General features: G+C 49.9%; 1 protein-coding gene across 1 annotated transcript in view; it reads left to right on the top strand.

The window, feature by feature from the left end:
• ABCA13 (ATP binding cassette subfamily A member 13) overlaps positions 1–15752 on the top strand; it is a 386205-nt gene that overhangs the window by 125599 nt on the left and 244854 nt on the right. Inside the window, exons 29-31 of the mRNA XM_044920208.1 lie at positions 1159–1249; positions 10131–10307; positions 11900–12206. Of these exons, the coding sequence (XP_044776143.1) occupies positions 1159–1249; positions 10131–10307; positions 11900–12206 (575 nt within the window). The remainder of the gene's footprint in view (positions 1–1158; positions 1250–10130; positions 10308–11899; positions 12207–15752) is intronic.

Here is a 15752-nt window from a genome sequence, read left to right on the forward strand (position 1 = left end):
ATTCCAGTAAAATAAAAGTGCACACCAGTGTTTCATAAGGAAATCCTGTCATCCGTACACAAGCATCGATAGAATCATCACATCCAGGAGGCGGAGGTGAGAAGTCACAGAGCTGAATGCAGAGGGTGGACGCCGTTTGAGAATTCCTTATCGGAAGTTCTAAGTTTCAAGGCTGTGCACTCACACGAAGTCAGGGTCACGTGTAAATATTCTCTAGTGAACTGATAGGTTCCAGAACTAGTCCCCGTTCCGCCAGCCCCCTCCTAGCTTAGTCCTGGCTCTGGCCTCATGACATCAGGATGTCCCCCTCAGTCTTGGTGGGCTGCTGGATTTGCAGGGGGCAGTCAATCTGGAGGCAACCTTTCATTCCAAGCACCCTGGGGAGCCCTCCTTAGTGAAAACCTTGACAAGGGAGAGTTGGAGCCCTTCAATATGAAAGAGGGATCACACAGATCATGATCTGCAGGTTTCTTCCAAAGATGAGATTTGATGGCCACAGAATTAAAAGTGGGTTCGGGAAATGCAGAAACCCTTCCATGGTGGTTTTATGAGAGTGACCCCATCTCTAAAACTGGCCGGTGGAAAACACAATGGAAAGGCTCTTTTAAAAAAGGTTTCTATTATTTACTAATTTATTTATGTATTTATGTATTTATTTATTTTTAGAGAGAGAGAGCATGTGTGCATGTGTGTGTGAGCGGGTGGGAGGGGCAGAATCTTAAGGATTATTTTATTTTATTTTATTTAAAGTAGGCTCCATGCCCAATGTGGGGGTTGAACTCAGGACCCTGATATCAAGAGTCGCACGCTTAACTGACTGAGCCAGCCAGGTGCCCCGTAAATGATCTATAAATCATCACCCTCTACTTTTGTTAGAAAATTCTCCTGAAAAGTCGACACTTGTTTCATTCTTTGTTTTCAATGTTAGTGCATAATTTCAATGACAATCTAAATTGTCACAATCATTACTCTTATTTTTCAATGTGAAGTCCTAATCAACTGTGATCCTGTTATTTACCATGATTTTTAGAACCTCTTTCACCATGATTCACTTTATGTGTCTTTTTCTTGTAAAATGAAACTTCAAATAAACCTAACAAGTATTATTCAGTAAGAGGAAATGAGATTATTTTTGTTAAGCTGTGTTATTTTCCTTAGGAAGCCCTGAGGAACAAATTTATAAGAAACTTTGTAGAGAGCCAACTGCACATTGATGTTGACAAGCTGACGGAAAAGCTCCAGACTTACGGTAAGTAGGTGGGGGTGTGTGGGGGTAAGCGGGTGGGCATATCTGTGCATGTGGGCGTGTCCATGTACCTAGGTGGGCGTGTCCGTGTCTGTGGGTGGGCATATCTGTGCATGTGGGCGTGTCCATGTACCTAGGTGGGCGTGTCTGTGTACGTGGGTGGGCGTGGCATGGTCCACTTACCAAATAGCCCACCGCTGGGGTCCTCATCCTTCTGCCTCCAAGTTTCTGGGTGACGCTGACAGGTTGCTCTTCTCCGGTTCTGTTTGCTTGTCTGGAAAACTAGATAACGCTCCAAAGGTTGCTCATACCTGAAGTTTTCTGGTTTATGGAGTCAGGGCTTGAGTAGCAAGGAACGTAGTCAAAAAGGAAGGCTTCTGACGTGAGTGCAAGAATTAATGAGACTTGAAACAATTAATGAGTTTTTGAAACAAATGAGTATTCCTGAGTTAATAGTTGATTGAAAGCAGGTACATTGAAAATTTGGAGCTCAGGTTAGAAGGTTTTATCAATCTGCCAATGGTTGTGTTGTCCCTCCATAGTTAATGCATGAATTCATTTAGATATTAAACAACCGGGTAGCGAGCAAACACGAGAGTTGGGTTCTGTGCCAGGATCTGGAGACCCTGCCCACCACCGCGTGCCGGGCCCAGATGGCCGTGTTAGGAACAGTGGCATGGTGGCAAAATTGGGGTTTGTCACAGGTGCATCCTGGGGGTGTGCTCGGGAGCCCAGCCCAGCTGAGTGCAGAACAAGAATAAAGGAAGTCCCCCTGAGGGAAGAGAGGACATCTCTTTCTCCTGGCACTCTGTTCCACCAGAGGGAAGGGGCTGGTGGCCGCCTGCAGCGCGGGGGGTTGGCAGGGGGCTAGGCATTGCAGGAGACACCATACTTCCCTCTTCTGAAAAAAACAGGTGTGATGAATTTACTGCCTTAGAAAAGTTAATGAACTTAAATTATTTCCTTTTTATTTTATTTCTTAAGTAGGCTCCATGCCCAGTGTGGAGCCCAGTGTGGGGCTTAAACTCACGACCCTGAGATCAAGATCTGAGCGGGTCCCTTAACTGACTGAGCCAGCCTGGTGCCCCAAGTTAATGATATTTAAAAATAAATGTCACTGCTTTAAGTCATTTTTTAAGGAATTAAAACATACCTCTGTATGTTTTACAAACCTCCTTTTTGTAACTCTGTAGGTAAAGAATTCGATCACTTTACTTATTGCATCCTTTTAAAATCACTGGCGAGGGGCACCTGACGGGCTCTGTCGGAAGAGTGTGCCTCTCTTGATCTCGGGGTCGTGAGTTCGAGTCCCACATTGGGTGTGGAGATTACATTAAAAAAATAAAATTAAAAAGAAAAAGTTGCCAGTGAGGTCATCCATTTCTCTGCCTTAGAACCAGCACCTGGAGCCTGGGGCAAAAAGGAACATTTGAAAGTAATTTGTAGCAATTTCTGGGAATGTTTGTCCAGTCAGGCTCTTGATTTCATTCCTTAACTTTTTTAAAGTAACCGTTTTCTTGTTCCAAAAGCAATTTATGTCTATTGTAGAAATATTAGGAAATACAAAGAAGCCAGGAAAAAAAAATCTACCCATATCCTCATCATCACAGACCGCCTGGGGTTACTTTTTCAGATGGATTTGCATGGCTCATGTGAGCGTGGGTACATATATTTTCAGAAAAATGATCACACTGTTTATATTATTTTGCAAACAGCTCATAAATGGATTCTAGGGGTGCCTGCATAGCACAGCTGGTTAAGTGCCCGACTCTTGGTTTCGGCTCAGGTCATGATCTCAGGGTCGTGGGATTGAGCCCTGCATGGGGCTCCATGCTCAGCGGGGAATCTGCTTGGGATTCTCTCTCTCTCCCTCTGCCTCTGCCCCTCCTGGTCGTGCTGCCTCTCTCTCTTTCTCTAAAAATAAAATAAATGCATCTTAAAAAAAAAGAAATGGATTCTGTTGCAAAGATTCTTCATGTCCTTCAGTACTGCCTGTTACTAAGAGTTCTCGGTCCGGCCCCCTTCCACGTCCACCCCCTAGCACGAACCCACTTTAAACGTGTTTAACTGTTTCTTGTGGATTGTATCTTTCTATCATGGCGTGATACATTATGTATCGTTATATCTTTACATAGGAGTTATCAATCCATTTCCTGTTGTGAGAGATGCGGCCTTGCTTCTCCCTCCCGGGCCCCATGGCTCCCTTGCAGGGATGGACGTTTTCCTTATGTCCGCATCATGACCAGACAAATACGGTTCAGTGCAGAGCCAGGTTACAGGTTTTAATGAAATTTCCTTTTTCACAATGTTTCCCTCTTCCTAGAGTTTCTGTTCTCTTGGCTCCCCACTGCCCTCCGTGCCAATGTGTCACTCTTCCTGACGGGGGAGTCCCTCTGTCCGTGTGGGCAGACACCTGCTGGCCTGCCCTCTTGCCCTGGGCCAGGCAGGTGGGCTTCTGAGCATCACCCCCAAGCGCTCCCAGGAATTGCCTGCTCTGTTCTCCCAGACGGGATACCGAGTCTCCTGGGCTCGTCGTCCTCCCCATTCTTGTTTTATGATCATGTTTTGCTGGTTCACATCCGAAAATGTCAATCTGAAAAAGGGTGCATGAGGGAAACATTTCCTGAGCAATTTTACTCAGTAAATTCACCTTTACATCTGAAGGGTATGTGGGAATAATCCCAATTTTACTGATACACTTTGATTTGTGTTCCTCTCTCTCTCTCTCCTTACTTTTATTTTTTTTGATCAGTCTTGTTGGAGGGTCCTCAATTTTATTAGTTTTTTTTTTTAATAAAACAAATGTTTGGCTTTAGTGATAATTTTATTTTTTATTTTATTGACTTCTGATTTTTTGTTTGTTTTGTGTTTTGTTTCTGGTTCTATCCTTTCACTGTCTCTGGTTTGTCACTTTTTTTTGGTAACTTCCTTAGAGAGATACTTAGATCTGTGATTTCCACCTTCTTTTTCTTTTCTTGTATGTACATATACATGCTTATGATCACATGCTTCCCTCTGGACATCACCTCGCTGCCTCTCACATGTTTTGATATGTTCTATTTTCATTAGCATTCAGTGAAGTGTAGCTGTTTTTGATCCTTGGGTTGTTTGAAAGTTTATAGCTTACTTTCTAAATATCGTGATTTTCCATTTATTATTTATTTTTAAGATTTTATTTATTTGTTTGTCAGAGAGAGAGAAAGGGAGAGAGAGAACAAGCAGGGGGAGCAGCAAGCAAAGGGAGAAGCAGACTCCCCACAGAGCAGGGAGCCTGATGCTGCACTCGATCCCAGGACCCTGAGATCATGACCTGAGCCAAAGGCAGATGCTTAAGACTGAGCCACCCAGGCTCCCCCTTACTGATTTTTTTTAATGCTCATTCTTTCAGTTATTAACAGGTGTATGTTGTCATTTCCCATTGGGGTTGTGGACTTCTCTATTTCTTCTTATGTTCTGTCAATGTAGGGTTTATATAGTTTGAGGCTGTATTTTATTTTTTATTGCTAACATGTTAGATATTTATATTTTCTTCCATTGGCTTAGTTTGGGGTTTCTGGGTGTGTCCGCTGGTAATGTCCGTGGGCAGGTGGGTCCTGTTATTATGTTCTGTTTTCAGGTGAGACAACGTTTCGTCTCTGGGGTCAGGTACAGGGGTTTGCTGGTTCGGTTCCCTGCCGAAGCGAAGCTGTAGAGAGGGCTCCGCATTGTCTGATTCTCTGGCTCAGCTTCCTGGGTGGTCGGGACTGCGTATTATATTCCACAGTAGACGGGGCTGTGAATCAGCCTCCCTGCCTGGCAGGCCATGAGGATGGAATCAGAGCCTGCACAGCTCATGGTGTGGGGACCCGAATCGGGCCAGAGTGTGCATTGAATCCCCTGCTCTGCAGATGGGAGAAGCTGCGGGCTGTGGTCTCTGCTCAGCCGTATGCAGGGCTGTGGAGTGGGCTTCCCGGGCACTCTGGTTAGGGTCCCTGGTGAGACAGCCTGGAGGCCGTGTTCAGCCATGGGCAGGTCTTCAAATTCGATTCTTGGCTTGGGCGCAGTGGGAGAAGCAGCTCTAAAGCTGCTAAAACTCTTTGTCTTTTTAGATTTTTTTCTTTTTTAATTCATTTATTTGAGAGAGAGCGAAAGCACGAGCAGGGGAAGGGGCAGAGGCAGAGGGAGAAGCAGACTCCCCTGTGAGCAGGGAGCCCAATGCGGGGCTCGATCCCAGGACCCTGAGATCACTACCGGAGCCGAAGGCAGATGCTGAACCCACTAAGCCCCCCCCAGGCGCCCCTTGTTTGTCTTAACTCGAGGCAACCTGCACTCACCCCAGGGTCCCTGACTGAGCGAGGCCGTTGGCTTCATTCTGCAAACTGCTGGCTCTGTCTTGCCGGCTTGGGTGACGATGGGCCACCTGGCTCTGGTCACTTACCCTCTGGCCACATGGGGCCAGAAGACAGTGTCCACAGCAGGTGGGGCCATGTCCCCGCTCCCCTGCCTGGGCAGGAGCAGGACTCCCGGTTTCCCAAACACGCTCTCTGGTGGCGAAGGGCCGGGAGCTGCCTTTAGCCTTGGCTCTGAATTAGGCCCCCGTGGGTGAGCTTTAGAGCACATGTTCTAAATGATGTATGCTCAGCAATATAAACACGTCCCCAGTTTGCTCCCCCCGTAAAATGTCATACTCTGCAGGTATCCATCAAACACAAGAGAACAAAAAGCAGAAACACCCGAAGCCCCTCGCAATGCATGCTCTGGTCTCCTGCTTTCTAGTTGTTCTGCCTACTTTCATCCTGAGGAATTAATGAAGACCACTGGTTAGGCCTGGCTCTCTCCTCCAGCAATTCCTGCTGTTGGTGTAAAGCACTTCTGAACGCCGGGTGCTGAACAGACTTTAATTCTTAGAACAACTCCGTAGGCGACATGGTTTTCGTCCCACTGCAGACGAGGACGATGAAACTTTGCAGATCAAAATCACTTTCCAATGCAAGGGGCGCCTGGGTGGCTCAGTCGGTTAAGCGTCTGACTCTTGATTTTGGCTCAGGTCGTGACCTCAGAGCCGTGGGATGGAGCCCTGCGTCGGACTCCCAGGTTTGCTTGTCCCTCTCCCTTTGCCTCCCCGACTGCTTCATGTGCTCTCCCTCTCTCAAGTAAAAACGTAAAATCTTAAAAAAAAAAAAAAAACCACTTTCCAACGCAAAACATGAATCACGTAGAGTTGCTCCAGGGGCAAAGCCGTGTCCTGCTGACTTCTCCGCCACCATTCCCAGGCTCCCCTGTGGCACTTACCACGCGGGGACAGTGTCACTCCTCCTGTGCCCCAAGCTGGCTACCCCCGCCCGCGTGTCTCATGCGTCTGGCTTTTGATGGCTCCCGGGGTCTGTCACTGCACACAGGAAGCTCTGAGCTCAGCCTCCTGCCCACCGTGCTTAGAGAACAACAGTATGAATCCCCACGAAGTGCCTTCATAGATGCTCCCCCACCTTTACAGTGACATTTCACGGCGTAAAAGACGTCTCCAGAGCGCGGTGCATGGATCCTTCTTGCGCGGCGTGCCAGGGCCCATGGCGTCACAGAGTAGACTTGGTGCATCGCCCGAAAGCATCACTTTTGCTTCAACATTTGCAGGAAAATGAGACATATTTTATACGAAAACAAAAGGAAGAGGCTAGAATATTAATATTTTCCTGAAAAAAAAACAAACATTCATTTCAGAAAATTTTCTTCCCGCACGGGCTTTTCTGGGATCCTGTCTTCTCCCTGCATACATCCCTCGGCCGCCCTCCATCGTCCCGTGCTAGGGGTCCGTGGGTGGGAACGCCTGAGAAGTGCTACATGGCTCTGCTCGGCTGAGCTGTCACCAGGGTGACTCTGATCGGAGTCACCAGGGTGAGTGGATGAGGAAAAATGCAGAATTTCTGGCCTCAGCTCTGCCTGCATCAGCCGAACCAAGTCAGCTGTGCAGAGCCTGGTATCTGTGTCTCTACGGCAGATAAACCGGGTGCTGAGCTCTTTATCTCGGTTGGGATGGAGGTGGTGGTTGGCGATCTGGAAGTCTGCCCACCAGGCAGAGCACCGCTCCGATCCTGTGGTGTCATCTGAGCCAATATCTGATAAGCCGATATCTGATGGGATAGGGCAGCACATTCCGTCTGTGCCTCTACTGGAGATCGATTTTCTCCAATATATTAATAACCACAGTATTAGGACACACTGATCGAGTGCTCAGCATGCCCCGGACACCATGAGTGCCGGAAGTCTTGCCAGCATTATTTTCTGTAACCTTTAGAAAAATACCACGGAGCGGATTATCATCATCCCTGTGCCATAAGGAAGAAATGTAGGGTGTCAGGGCCTAACAGACACAGCTGCCCCCAGGGAGTAGGGGGTGGGTACCCCCCCGTCTGACCCGTGACCGTGAGGCCCCATACACTGCAGCCCACCAGTAGGCTTGCTGTGTCTCCGTCTCCACCGCAGAAGTGGTCTGATCCGAGAGACTCTCCTTAAACCAAACCCCCGTGGCCTCTGGTCCAGCGGAGAGGGGCCAGGCCCCATGGAAGCAGGCTCGGTGTCTCGGCCTGGGATCCAGAAATGGCAGAGTAACAGGCCCCGCTTTGAGAAGCAGTGAGTGATGGAGGTCGAGGAGCTGCTCGGGTAGCTGGGGGATCATGCTCACGCCAACTTCTCCCTGTTGTTCGGAGTCTTACTATTTCAGCCATCTGGATGGGGTAGATGAAACAGTTCTCCTCACCACGGAAAGAGTGGAGGCCTGGCCACGTTAATGGGTTTTTCTATGTGCCTCATGATGACAGGGACAGACCTTGACGTGGTTCCTCATTCATCTCTGGCCTTTCAGAGACACGTCGATGCTGAGCAGGCACAGCCCAGGCTTGATCTGGAAAGTAGGAAGCCAGGAGGAGAGAGAGGAGTAGGCAGACCAGCAAGAGAGGGAGGCGAGGAGGCCGAGGCAGTGCCAGGGGTGCTGGGGTGCCCCGCGAATGGGCACGGGGGGAAGGCCAGCTGTCATCTGGGGGGCTGGAGCATGGGGGACCTCGAGAGGTGGGTGAGGGCCGGTGGGGCGCACTGCCCCTGCACAGAGGACAGGCAAGCGGGTCGGGTCACTATCTGCTCCCACACGATAGACAGCAAATGACAGAGGCTGTGTGGGATCATGGAGGGAAAGGAATAAGTCTAGGACACTGGGAACTCCATGCATAGGGCACTTTGGAACAGGACACGGGGGGGCTCACTCTGGATTGCGGTGTGTGCCTGCCAGAGTGTGGGTTCGGGAGCATGGTGGCTAGCAGCCCTCGTCCCATGCGGTGTGGGCTTACCCTCAATGCAGCAGATGGCTGAACGTCCACGGAGGCTCCCTGGGCGCCGTGGCATCACGCAGTTCCCCCGAATAACCAGTAGGGTTTGCTGCATAGTGAATAGACTTCACTCCTTTGGACCACTCAACCCATGCTGAAAAGCATGCGATAGACTTCCGTTGTAAAGCCTGAAAATCATATACAACGGATGCTCTTTCCCAGAAGATTCTCATCAAGCTTCCATTTCTTGATGTTTCCCAGTGGCTGGTTCTGTTCAGTCTTATAGATTTGGGGTTGGGTGGGGGCTCATTTCAGCCCATCCTTTGAGGGATGCTTTTGGAGAGGATGATGTGGCCGGAAGCCGGTGTCCATCTGCTCAGGCATCGTTCCTGTGGAAGTGGGTCCTGTGGTTGAGGGAAGGGCCACTAGGGCGTTTCAGAGCTGCCCTTTTACTGTCCTATGTCTATGCGGTTTTGTGATTCACTGTGTGTTTTTGTGTGTGTCATAGGTGTGTAAAAACATGTCAGTATGTTTCCATGTGCATTCATCCCTTCTTGGTTGAGTCTTTCTGTTCTTTATGAAGTCCCAAGCAATCTAGTCTCTGGGGGTCTCCTAAGGAGCGAGGCCGGGGTGGGGGCCAGGGTGGCCCACCCTAGTGGACACAAGCACATTGCCCCAGCCCACGGTGGTGCCATGACATCAGCGAGCCTGGCGGGTCTGATGGCGTCTCCCTATCATCCTGAGCATGCTGAGCCCGTCTGTAATCGCTTCCCTCCCTGGGCTAGGTTCTCGTGTTCTTTGCACACCACCCTACTCTGCGTTGTTTGGTTTTCCCACATCTCTCTGACCTGTGGTCCAGCTCGTCCCTGAAGCCAGAGCTCATGTACCAAGTCCTCCCCCGTGTTCTGCCCTGACGAATGTGCCCGCTCTACTTCCATTTCAAATGCTCAAACCTGGGCAGAGTGCACCAGCTTCGGATTTCCTCAGTGGCAATACTCCTTGATCCCGGATCACTGTTTCTGCCAAGTTAATGTGACCAAGTGAGCGGCTTTCACAAAATGCCTGCTGTGATGGTGAAGGCATGTTTTCTGGAATTCCTTGGTGCCAGGTTGGAACACTAATGTGTTTTTTTTTGCTGGGTTCTGTGTGAGAGGCCTTCCGTGCTGCTCGGAGGCTCTCACCCTGGGATTCTTCTGTGTGTCGCCTGCCGCCCAGCATCTCTGGGCCGCAGGCTCACCGTCTGTGCTTCCACAGCTTTTCATTCCCATGGAAGGATCAGCATCACAGGACTGCATTCAAAGAGCAGAGTTGGGGTCCCTGGCTGACTCAGTCGGTAGAGCTTGGGACTCTTGATCTCGGGGTCATGAATTCGAGCCCCACCTTGGGGCTACTTAAAAAAAACAAAACAACAACAACAAAAAACAAAACAAAACAAACCCAAACCAAAACCAAGACTCAAAAGGCAGAGTTGATACTCAGCCAATAGGTAGCACATTTTGCCTATGAACAAAGTGTGACTCACGAAGGGATTTTTTTTCTCCCTGGGCTGAGATCAAGTTGTAACGTCCTGTCCCGTTTTCTGCCCTCAGGAGGGAAGCTGGACAAGATGTTTGCTCATGGGGGCGCCGGACGCGTCCGCTTCCTTGGCGGTATCTTGGTCAACCTCTCCTCCTGCGTGTTGCTGAACCGTTTCCAGGCACTGGATTCTGTCGCCAGCCTGGAGTCGAAAGCCCGTGAGCTCATGCGGCAGAACAGCTTTTTGGCCAGTAAGTATGCCGTGAGAACATATGCTCCTGTAGGCATGGGCTCCAGCGGGCTTGCCGTCTTGCGTCTTTCTCCCCAAACCTGTGTGCCAATGGCTCCGAAAGAAAAGACGTCCTTTCCAGATAGACTGAGACCAAGCAGAAAGGCTCACCTTGCGTTGGTGAGTTGTGGCTGTCCGCGTCTCCGATCCTGGGCTCCAGGCCATTCACGGCATCTGTTTTTACCAGTTTATGGTGTCGTTTCACCGCTAAATCTCACATGATAAAATTATATCTTTCCTGATTACAGTTTTGCTTTGATTCCGTCGTCACTCTGACTTTATCATAGTATCTTGACATCCTGGGGGGAGGGGAGGGGGGAGACAACAGCCTGTTCGACTTCCTTCATTCATGCCCGTTCGTTCAGGATACACGTGATGCGTTCTCGTGTCTTGAATGAATATCGCATTATTTTTTTTATTTGGGTGTGTATGAGTTTGTTGAGGGCTGCCATGACACAGGACCACAGACCATGTGGCTTTGATGACAGAAATCTGTTTTCTCTTGGTTCTGGCCAGACGTCTGGGACCCAGGTGTCAACAGTGTGGGCTCTTTCTGAGGCCGTGAGGGGGACGCGCTCCAGCCTCCCCTCGGCGTGTCGACGGCTGCCTTCTCCTGGGTCTCTTATGGTGTTTGCTATGTGCATGTTGGGTCCACGTTTCCCCTGTTTGAGGACAGCAGTCCTACTGGACGAGAGCTCGCCCTAAGGACCTCCTTCTCCATTGACTACCTCTGTGAGGACACTGTCTCCAAGTGAGCTCACATTCTGATCTGCTGGGGGTTAGGACTTGCCCATGTGAACCTCGGGAGTGTCCTGTTTACCCCCAACAGGCATTGTGTATGAAATTCAGAGAATTCATGTGCCAGAACCGAGCCCCTGTGTTCGCATTTTGAATGATCATTATATGGAATGAATGAATCATTGAACATCAAAAATTAATGATGTACTATATGTTGGCTAATCAAATTTAAGTTAAAAAAAAAAAAACAAAAACAACTGATCGATAACCCCAAAGACACCAGTTCCTTGTTGGAAGCTGAAATCTAGCTGACCCCCGTACATCCGTATGATGTGACAACTCTGGGCCCCGCCTTGCTCAGCGCAGGTGAAGAGCGACCGTCTGTCAGCATGCCCTTGACCACCCTCCCTGTGCTGTCCCTTCCGTCCCCTGACCTCCTCCCTCCACGACCACAAGCCTCCGCACACCTCCCCTGCCTCATTCTCACGGATGCATCTGTAATCCCAGAAAAGGAAAGCCTGACTGTTTGAGCAGCCTGGGGTCATTTTCCGAGTCCTAGAAAAATGCAAAAGAAATCATTTTGTTACCGATTTCTTGGTGCAGATTATTTTGTTGTAAATAATTGATGACACACAGTATGGATTTATATACCAGTAGCTGCCCCGTGTAACCCTAAGGATCCGCGCTGCCTCGCCACTTCCCCGGGGGGGGGCTGGGCTGAGTCTCACGGCCGTCCAACTTCCCTGGACCCGCGCTGGCTCTGGGTGAGCCGCCCTCAGGGTGCGATGACCCCTGTCTTCCCTTTTCTGCCGGCAGGTGTCATATTCAACACTTCCCTGGCCGGCAGGAACCGGGCGGCCCTGTCTCGGCAGCTGCCACCCCATGTCACCTACACCATCCGGACCAGCATCTTATACAGCATGAGGACGGACTTGGTGAAAAACCCTTCCTGGAAGTTTCATCCTCAGAGCCTGCCGGCTGAAGGGTTCAAGTACAACTACATCTTTGTCCCTTTGCAAGACATGATCGAAAGAGCCATCATCTCGGTGCAGACCGGGCAGGAGGCCGGGGAGCTGGCCACGCAGACTCAGGCCATCCCATACCCATGCCACACCAGGGACCTGTGAGTAGGCCTCACACAGCCACGCCCCTGCGCGCCCACTTTATAGCGAGACGCGCTCTGCGTTTGGATCGCTGCGCTGAGTATGTCTTGGATCTTCTCTGTAGACGCTCCAGAGAGCCTTTAAGGAAGTCCATTCCCCTGTGTAACTGCTCACGGTTGACTTACTATGCCCGGGCCATCCAGACACAGGAATAATGGTTGAGATATGGGGTCATGCGGAACTTTAAATTTGACAGCAGGCATCCGTAGCTTTAAAGACCCTTCGGAACGAGTTTGAACAGTATTCACGGGGGTTTTGCGAGTCCGACTCCAGATGTCACCCATGTGAGCTAGGGAAACACTTCCTCTTCAGTGCAGATCTTAAAAAGTCGGCCTACTTGTGGGGAGGAGGGCCGGGGACAGTGGCTTGGGGACGCGGGGGGCAGTCTGCGAACACGTAGGAGCTCGTTGGTGACCTGGCTGGTGATGTCCTTGCAGGAGAGAAGGGACGGGCAGTTACGGGCTAGAGCAGCTGGACCACAGCACCTGAAGGAAGAGGAGGGGGGACAGGCCAGGCGGGGCCCGCAAAGTGGAGTGCAGGGTGTGCCCGACTGGGATGTGGACCCCCGGGTGCAGTCGGGTGGTCAGCGGCCTGACAGCCACGTGGCTGAGGCGGGTGCGCTCAGCCCTGAGGGATGCTGTTCCTCAAGCATCTTGTCCCAGGCCCGGACTGGAGGCCCCAGGATGCGGGGCTGGGGAGCACAGGAGGAAAGGGCCGAAGAGGAGGTCATCAGAGGCCATCAGAGGTTATGAGAGCAGGCAGCAGACACTCGTCCTTCAGTGGGACACCTGCTCTGCAGAAGCCAGGGGACCGGGGTCACGCTTTCCTGACAAGGTGTCTTGATGTCTTACCTCCTCCCTGCCTGGGCACATGCCTTCCACACGGTAGCTCAGCAGTGCGTTTTCATGAAGCAAAAGGTGGTGTCACAGGGACAACTTTCCCACAGTGCCCTGAGCACAGGTTGCCCCCCGCCTGATTGTGCCCCTCTTGCGGTGTCAGAGCATGGTGGACGGAACAGAGGGTCAGAAAGACAGAGACCAGGGTGTCATTTTAACCCAGGGACCGCCTCACTATGCGGATCATCGGTACGCCCCTTCACCTCCTTCTTTGTAAAATGAAAGCATTTCTTTCCTTTCAAAGCGATGATAGTTTTCGGCTTTGAACCTTTTCGGCCTCGGCCCTTCTGCTCCTAAATTATTTTTCTTGGCGGCAGTAACACCAAGAGCAGAATTTGAGAAAAGGGCTTTTTCTGGCAAAGGGTCGGGCGCAAAACTTCATAGCAGCCCACGTGCCGGGACGTTGCGGGGATGAATGACCCATTTCCAGATTCTCGGAGAAATTGGCTTTTTATGATGCATTCTTTCCTGTCAAATCTCGGGAAGATGGCACTCTGAAAGCCTCTGTCTAGCTCCAGAGCATGCTATTGATCTTCACCCTGGAAGGGGGGCCACGGGCGTGAGGGTAGGAGAGGCAGATTCCGTCTGGTCTGGTGCGCAAGGGAGGCTGGGGGTCTCCTCGCCCCCCTCCCACGCAGGCTGGCTCCCAGGAGGGGGTGATGGGCAAGACAGAACAGCACACATTCCTGCAAACAGCTTCATGGCAAGTCGGAGGTGGCCCGCGTGGTCCGCTTTCCTTTCGTGCTGACCGTGGTGCTCGGCTAACGGGCTTTGGGGGAGGGGAGGGACTCGAAGATGTGCCTCTTCACCCCTTGACGGTAAGTTCTTGTGACTGAGACCCATCCAGGCCTCAGGCTGGAGTGAGCCGAGTGCCCTGGCAGGATTCCGGTATCACGGGCTTACTTTTTCTCTTTCTCTTTTTGAAGTGTAGCTGAAGTACGGTGTGGAGACTTGGCAGCTCTGTACGTCACTCAGTGCTCCCCACGTTCTGTGTCACCACCGTCTGTCCCCATCTACTGTTACAGTATACAGTATACTGTTACTGTATACAGTTACTGTATACAGTATACAGTGTGTGTTTCGTCTCCCTGACTTACTTAGTTTATAACTGGAAGTGTGTCCGTCTCTATCCCCATCACCTATTTTGCCCATCCCCCTCCGTTCTCCCCTCTGGCAACTGCTGGTTTGTTCTCTGTAGTTACAAATCTTTTTCTGTTTTTTTTTTTTTTTTTCTTGTTAGTGTTGTTTGTTTGTTTGTTTTGGTTTTTTTAGATGCCGCATATAAGCAAAATCACGTGGTATTTGTCGTTCTCTGTCTGACTTATTTTGTTGTGCAAATGGCAAGATCTCATCCTTTTTTTACGGCTGAGTAATATTCTATTGTCTATATACAGAATATAGGAATATATAATGTATAGTATATATATACAGACCCAGGATCATAGCAGGACGTTCAGCCCACTGGGTCGAAACATTCCTGCTTTGAACTGTCTGAGCTGAGTGTCCTGCTATATCCTGGCTCATGGATTCACTTTTACTCGTTCCCTCCCTGGGATACCATGGCACGGTTTCTCAGAAGTCTTTGTTTTACTCCTTTGAAGGAGGTGAAGAAGTATTTTCCTTTTCTGAAAGAGTCAAGCCTTGGAGGCTCTCATTGCGATAGATCCTTCTTTTATTTCTAGTTTCAAAAAGTGTCTGTATCTTAAGGGCTGGGTGTATCTGCAGGAGGCTGAGACTCCGTGGAGATCCTATAAGATCCTGGTGCTTGGCCACCTGAGGGATGGTTCTGAAGCCTAGTGTCGACTGCAGAGCACACACGTGTGAGACTTTTAGTGGCTCCCTACTTGTGGTATGAATTATATAGTCATTAATGGACTCATTTGTTCAACTATATTTATGTACTATTTGTTGGTCTCCAGACCTGGGTGAGTCAGTGAAGGGACAGGTGAAATCTTTGCTCTCGGGCCAGAGTGCAGGGAAGCAGAGTCTACACACACAACCAAGAAGCAGCTTGAATGGAATACTGGGAGGAGGTAAGAGCCAGCAGGTGTGGGATGAAGGCAGTGAGGAGCACCCAGAGGAACTATATTATTGTGGTTAAGGTCAGCCTTGCCGGGAAGGTGACATTCAATCTGTTAAACAAGAAAAATTCAACTGGGTAAATTTAAAGATCAAATGGGCTTTATTCAGGGATTCATGAATCAGGCATTAGGCATTGCCCTATTTGGCGAATACGAAGGAGCTTCCGGAGCTGTATAAAGGGAAAGGCTTTTAAAGGCAAAAGGAGAATGTTTAAAGGAAATTATTAGCAAAGAACACATTGTTTCAGGCTAGGCTGCCCCTCCCAAGGAAACAGAAGGGGTCTCTCTGTGGCTTGCTCTCCTGCTGACCAGATGATTCCAGGATGACTGATTAAAGGTTACGTTCATTCTTAGTGGTCTGGAACTTAGGCTGAGTATGACCTCTTGGTTGGCTGATGTGGGGCTCAGCACAAGTGACTCTGTTTCGGGCCTGTTGTCTCTCTTTTTTAAAAAAATTATTTATTTATTAGAGAGAGAGGGAGGAGGGGCAGAGGGAGAGGGAGAGTGAATGGGGATGGATGGATAGAAG

Source organism: Neomonachus schauinslandi, chromosome 12, assembly GCF_002201575.2.
Source record: "Neomonachus schauinslandi chromosome 12, ASM220157v2, whole genome shotgun sequence".
Classification (NCBI taxonomy): Eukaryota; Metazoa; Chordata; class Mammalia; order Carnivora; family Phocidae; genus Neomonachus; species Neomonachus schauinslandi.